This window comes from Pelobates fuscus, chromosome 5, assembly GCF_036172605.1.
Source record: "Pelobates fuscus isolate aPelFus1 chromosome 5, aPelFus1.pri, whole genome shotgun sequence".
Classification (NCBI taxonomy): Eukaryota; Metazoa; Chordata; class Amphibia; order Anura; family Pelobatidae; genus Pelobates; species Pelobates fuscus.
In genome coordinates this window covers 333,202,179-333,209,219 of record NC_086321.1, presented here as the reverse complement: position 1 = coordinate 333,209,219, position 7,041 = coordinate 333,202,179, and the positions used below count along the sequence as shown (strand labels likewise).

Here is a 7,041-nt window from a genome sequence, read left to right as displayed (position 1 = left end):
CCAGCATCACTGCGGTGCGCACGAGGAAGCTGGGTAGAGAACGCTCAGGGGAGAATGCTCCCTCACGCGCCCGCCTGCTGACACCACTGCCAGCCTTGGGGGGGCCTGACCCAGCTCCTGGCCCCCCAGGAGAAGAGGCTAGCAAACTGGCACACATACCGGGCCCAGTCACAGCTGCGACCACTGCGACCGCAGTATGTACATGTGTGTATGTGTATTAGGCAGTGTGTGTGTATTAAGTAGTGTGTGTATTTGGCAGTGTTTGTGTGTTTATTACACTGTGTGTGTTTGTGTGTATTTGGCAGTGTTTGTTTGTCCATTACACTGTGTGTGTGTGTGTATTAGGCAGTGTATGTCTCTACTGTACAGTTTGTGTATGTATTAAGCAGTATATGTATGTATTACATGTACGTCACTTCCTATATTGCATATATGTATTAAGCACGCAGTTTGTATCAGGGATGAGAAATGTATATCGCCCAACACCTGGAACATGCAGTTCCGGGCATTAAACAGGAATATTTTTTTGAATTCTTTTAGAGCTGCGTTGAGGGGTGTTGGTGCTTGTCTGTAGTGAGCTTGTGTGTGTATCAGTGAGTTTGTCTGCAGTGAGCTTGTGTGTGTGTCAGTGAGCTTATCTAGTAAGCATGTGTGTCAGTAAGCTTGTCTCTAGTGAGCTTGTGTGTGTCAGTGAGCTTGTCTGTAGTGAGCTTGTGTGTGTATCAGTGAGCTTGTCTGTAGTGAACATGTATGTGTCAGTGAGCTTGTTCATTCCCCGCGGCGACCGGCTTTAATGTTTTCTGCGCGGCTTAGCAAAGTGCTGAAAAAACTCAGGTGCCAGGTGCCTTTTGCCCCTGGCCCCTAGTGTGCCCCCCTAAATATGAATCCTGGAGATGCCACTGATTGTTGCAAGGGAGAGTGTAGATTTGGGAAATAGGACTAGAGAGGGTGTCAGACTCCCAGGGTCTCTGATGGAGCTATCACAGAGTTTTGTTCTCGCAACATTTCTCTAAGTATGCCGAGATCTTGGCCCAGCAGCTTAGTGGTTTGAAGGACACCTCTTGGTATTTGGCATTAATGGAGCTAGTGTGTAAGACTCCATGTCAAGGAGTGTTATACAGAACAATAGGAGGAGTTAGAGAGAGTGTTATATAGAGCAATATCAGATAATATAGGAGGAGGAGTTAAAATAAGTGTTTATTTGTCACAAATAGCAGGAGTCATAAAATTGTATAATTGGACGGGTGGCGCTTGAACGCCATGTCAAGCGGTCGTAATGAGCACAAGCTCAACTTTAACAGTCATTGTTGTCTACAAAAAAAAAGTATGAATAAAATGGTATCATTAGTTGTAATAAAAACAATGGATATAAGGTGCTCAGAGTTTATTATTAGAAATCAGAAAAATGTATAGAGTGATTCTTGTGCAACGCTGCATAATATGTTCATGCTATATAAATAATAGTAATTGTAAATATACGGAGACATATATCATTATACCAAAGAGTCATACGAAGGGATATAAGAACAATGGCAGGAATCTCACCAGTTAGCCTGGGGGGGGAGTATCAGGAGGAGTTATAAAGGGAAGTTACATACGTTAATACTGAAAGGAGTTACAGAACACAGCGTATCAATATGATGAACTGTATAAAATTCTGTTTCTCATTGTCTCAATTGTCTGAATCAAACCTCTTCAACTTCAGCATTCTTGAGCAAATTATCCTAGTTCAGGAAGACGTTTACCAATTAATCATCTCAAGGTGTTAAATACCATTCAGCAACAGTTGAGTTAATGCAGATTTTTTTTTTCCCCCTTGTAAATCTGCCATTCTACAGATTCTCTGAACCCCTCATATAGACTTACTTTCAACAACGGGCTTAGTGCACAGACTCAGCAAACTTTGTGGCAAGGGACTCATTTTAACTTTCGAACATCTGCTGCCTAGCGCTCATTCCAGGTTAACACGAGTTAGATCCTTTTAGCCACTCCAATCTTGTGTCTGCTTTCTGAAGAGCGAAAGGTGAATGGTCCTGAAATTGATCTGTAAGCAGTTTGAATTCAAAACCTTCAACGATACGACCATTTTCGGCGGTCATACACATTACAATTTAAATTAGAGAGCTGTATATTACATTTTACTGCTTCCCTTCAAAGGGATAGGCCTGAGAACTTTGTCAGGCACATAGAAAAGCTTTTATACATTTACTGTACTTTTTTCTTGTTCCTTCCACTGATGGTGTGAGACTGATCTCTGCTCCTATACTTTTTTTTTTTTTTTTTTAAACTGGAAATTGCTTGCAGATTTTTTTTTTCCAGTCTGCGTTCTTTGACCTTCAAGAGAGAGAAAGCGGATGCGATTGTACACTTACATATATATCCATTCAGGTAGGTGTGGTTTGTTATTTCAAAGCGTTCTATGTTCTGTCCGATAGTCCTGCTAAGTCGCCTTTTTATTGAATATCACTCCTTGATTACAGGGGTGAGTGTGTTTATTTTGATTCCTGTTTGCAAATGAAAAAAAGATTCTCTCTCTCTCTCTCTCTCTCTCTCTCTCTCTCTCTCTCTATATATATATATATATATATATATATATATAATGTGCTCAGTGTTTGATTACTACAACTAGTTTTGTGATTGAATTTTGTAATAATATGACCAAATCCCATCATATTTCTCCATTAACATCTTCCTGGTGTGGTAACAGTTGGATTGAACAAGAAAGGCATTTTACAACACACAGTACACGAATGTATTGTTTGGGTTTAACAACAAAGAACTTAAATGGTTAAGTGGGAATTGGCTAAAACACAAATTTCTTCCTCTGGGACATTGTGTCCTTCTGTTAACAGTTTTAACCCTCTGTCGACCATTCTCCATTTGTAGGAGCAAGTCACCCATCAGGGGATATATTTGGGCAAATCTATAACGGACTTTTTTTTTTTAATTTATTTTTTTTTTTTTTTTGTCCTTTTTCTTTGATGAGAAATATAATGGATTCTACACGTTGATTTTGAGGTGAACCTGCATGTTCCAGGCAGTATCCGTGACATTTCAAACATCATTTGAAAACGACACTGTGTCAAAGGCTAAGCCTCACAATCCCATTGTGCATTTATGTGAACGCATAATTTGAATGCTTATTATATAGTTTATTTCCTGTTCTTTCTTCTTAAAATATAGCTATTGGTCCCATCCCGTTGTGGATTTCCAGACCCTCGTTGTGGATTTAGAGATCATTCATAAAAGCAGATGTTATACTTCTTTGTAATGATAAATAGACACAGGTAGAGGCTCTGCAAATCATTTGAAATAGCTCTTCTTATATTAAAAAGCAAAATAGTCCTTCCCAGGGTGTGACAGAAAGCAATTGGTGGTTTTATCTGTTAATCAGGGTAGGATGTTTTGTTACCACTTTGTAACCTAAAATAATATATATATATATATTAATAAGCATAAATTTGATATTTAACCGTTGTATAATCAGTTTGAGCCAAATCATTGCGTCCTCTTAGCTTGAATGTTATTGGTAGCGTGAAACTTCAGAACTAGAAATACTTTTGGTAGCCCTGAACTTGACAGATAATTCATGAGGTCAGATATCTGTTTATGATAATCGTCATGTCCCCAAAAGGCTTGTGGATGCAATCTTGGCACATACAAAGTTTCTAACTCTTATATGATAGGGGGTCTAAAGTACTTGCACCTTTTTTTGAAATCAGGAAGTATGAGATGATAGATACATAGATAGATAGATGATAGATAGATAGATAGATGATAGATAGATAGATAGATGATAGATAGATAGATAGATGATAGATAGATTTATAGATGATAGATAGATTTATAGATAGATGATAGATACATATAGATAGATAGATGATAGATTTATAGATAGATAGATGATAGATACATATATAGATAGATGATAGATAGATTTATAGATAGATGATAGATAGATTTATAGATGATAGATAGATTTATAGATAGATGATAGATAGATTTATAGATGATAGATAGATATATGATAGATAGATTTATAGATAGATATATGATAGATAGATAGATGATAGATAGATATATGATAGATAGATTTATAGATAGATGATAGATAGATTTATAGATACATGATAGATAGAGAGATACATATGATGGTAGATATCCACCAAAAAGTGGTTTATTCAGATTTATTTTAAAATTGTGTTTATTGAAGCTGAGTTTGAGATTTTTTTTTTTTAGAATCAGCTATTTTTTTCTTAAATTGGTTTAAAGTTTCCTGCGATTCAGTGTTTAGTAAATAAACCCCATTGAATCTATTTACTATTTGCTATATACTTGTTATGTCCTTTTGATATTCTCTCAGGGCGTTTGACATACTGCCCTTATATATATGAGTTAAAATGGGCTGGTTTTCTTTTTAAAAAACAGTAAATATACCAGATCAGTGGGTGATGCTTAGTTTGTTATATATGATTACAGAGTGCTTGTATTGCTTAGTTTGTTTTATATGATTACAGAGTGCTTGTATTGCTTGCATACTTAGAATGATGGAATTCCTTTAATTGGAAATGCAGCCTATGTCATAGTGTTCAGAAAACATTTTACCATTTACATCCGGGTCTTTTTTTTGCTTGTCTTTTTGTTTGTTTGTGTTTGTTTGTTTGTTTTGCTTTTGTGACATTATTTCATTATCAGCTAGTATGTATGTTGAGGACCAAATATCTATATATATATTTTTATTTTATTTTTTGACGACATGTAAAAATTAGAAACTGTTCTTATGTATGAAATCTTTTTTTTTTTTTATCAGAATTTTTATTGAATTTTCACAAGTAAGTCGTGACATTCAAGAACAAAGTGTATAAGCAATAGTAAACAATAACGTGTAGAGAGAAACGGAGTTGTGTATGAAATCTTGACTATAAATATAGTTTTCATTTTTTTTTTTTGGATGACACTTGACAAATGTTCCTGTGTTGCTGTCTGGCACTGCCAGTTAAGCTTGCCAATGTGGATGTTTGCCAACTTATGCTCTTATGCCCAGACAGTCGTAAGATTGACAATTAATTATTAAAGCAGAACTTACACTTTTATGTGAGTGACAGTTACTCATTCACAACCCAGTAAACACTATTAAAGCATTTACTGGGTTGAGTACTGCAGCAAAGGTAAGTACGACAAACACTTTCATGTTCAATGCAACATCATAACCCCTTGATGTCCCGAGCATGTTCATGCATGCTTTGACATCTACTTTAAAATTATGCAGTACCATTTAAAAATTTATTTTATTGTGCCGTACCCTCACATGTCCCTACGTTTATCACACTGTATGGGGTTAATACACTGCACTGCCGTAGGTGTGCCAGGATAGCCAAACTTATAATATAAATTTAAAAAAAAAATGACAATTATTATGAATATAAAGAAAAATCATTAAAGTTTATTTAGCTAACTGATTGTGCAAAACAGATACAGTTCTGCTTAAATCCATATATGTGTGGCTTATTGTCAGATGTATAATTTAAAGTTTTCTTACACAGATTTAAAAAAAATGAAAAAATGGTAGAAAACAGTCTAGACGCTCTGTAGACGAGCCTTTTTTCCTCTTCTTTTTCAAGAATATAATGTTTCCTGCTTGGTCAATAATATATTCTGTAGAATGAGGAACTGACAGGCATTTAAACAAGATTTTTTATTTAGATAACGTTTTGGTCTTTCAGATCTGTTTAGCTTCAAATTGTCAGCCGTCAGATTCTTTTTTCCTCTTGATTTGAAGTTTTTTTTTTTTTTTTTTTTTTAGACCCTTTAGATCCAATGCTTTGGGCTATTATTGTTTCGAGCTAGTGTTAAGTTTATTACTTTTGTGCGAATGCAAATTAATCTCAATGCTATCCATTTTTCAAGTTGCATATCTTGCGCAAATTTGTAAGACTGTTCTAGACTTTTCTAGATGTTGAAATATATTTTTAATACTTTCTTCTTTGCAGATTTGAACGACATTTCTAGAAAACAAAATCTGATCTAGCACAGGTTGATGTCCTGTGTATAAAATTTATATAGACCAAGTCCATTTATTTTTTTATTTTTATGGCATACATTTTTTAATAGTCTTTTCATTTCGATCATTGTCCATACAACAATATTTGCAGTATTTAAAAAAAAAAGTTTATTTTGTAAACTATATGAAATTGTATTTCATAGTATTATAAACTATATATCATCTGTAGCTTTTTGTCATTCTGTTACACCTTCATTTTCAACCCAGTATTTGTGAAATAATTAGATGTTTTGAAAGTCCTGGAGCGACATTCCTTTTACTTCCCCGTTAACTTTTATAACAACAGATGCAGAATTTGTTGTAACTTGTAACTAACCTGTAAATGTAAAATTTGAAAAAAGCTCAAATTCAACATAATTATAGCTTTTTTTTTTCCAGCTGTACTGTTTTGGTTCAGGTTTTGGAACTGGCGTCTGCTGTCAGTGAATTGGTCCAACAGATCTATCATGTTTATTTCAAGGTAACTTGTAGGGCGGTGGTAGCCAACCTCTGGCAATCCACAATGTGTTGGCAAAGCGTCAGGGGAAATATAGTCCACAACATCTGGAGTGTCGAAGGTTGCCTACGCCTGTTCTGGGGGTTGTATCCTATGACCTGTGTATTATATGACTTAACTCCAAATTCTTTTACACCCAAGGAAATTGCCCTTACCAATATAGGGAAACTGTTCTAACTTAAGGATTTCAGTCAAATGTCTCAAGTTGTCTATATTTGTCAGTACAAACTGAAACTACATGTGAGTTTTCTTAAAACTTGGGCGTTCTGGAATATGTATATACAGTATATGTTTATTTTTTAATATGATATGGTTTACAAAAAGGGATAAAAGAAAATTGCCCCAAATCAAACTTTGAATGATTTTAAATATTTGAATTCCTGAGTAGTTCAAAGAAAAAGAATTATAAAAATGTAAATGCTAATTAAAGCAGTTTAGCAGCTGGATATCTGGGGGAAAAAACACATCTAAATGTTATTATTAT

The 7,041-nt window shown here is 34.9% G+C and overlaps 1 protein-coding gene across 1 annotated transcript in view; it reads left to right on the top strand.

The window, feature by feature from the left end:
• The first annotated feature begins 2,176 nt into the window (after positions 1–2,176).
• Positions 2,177–7,041, top strand: part of ASIP (agouti signaling protein) — a 178,720-nt gene continuing 173,855 nt past the window's right edge. The window contains exon 1 of the mRNA XM_063453258.1: positions 2,177–2,388. Within this exon, the coding sequence (XP_063309328.1) occupies positions 2,355–2,388 (34 nt within the window). The 5' untranslated portion in view covers positions 2,177–2,354. The remainder of the gene's footprint in view (positions 2,389–7,041) is intronic.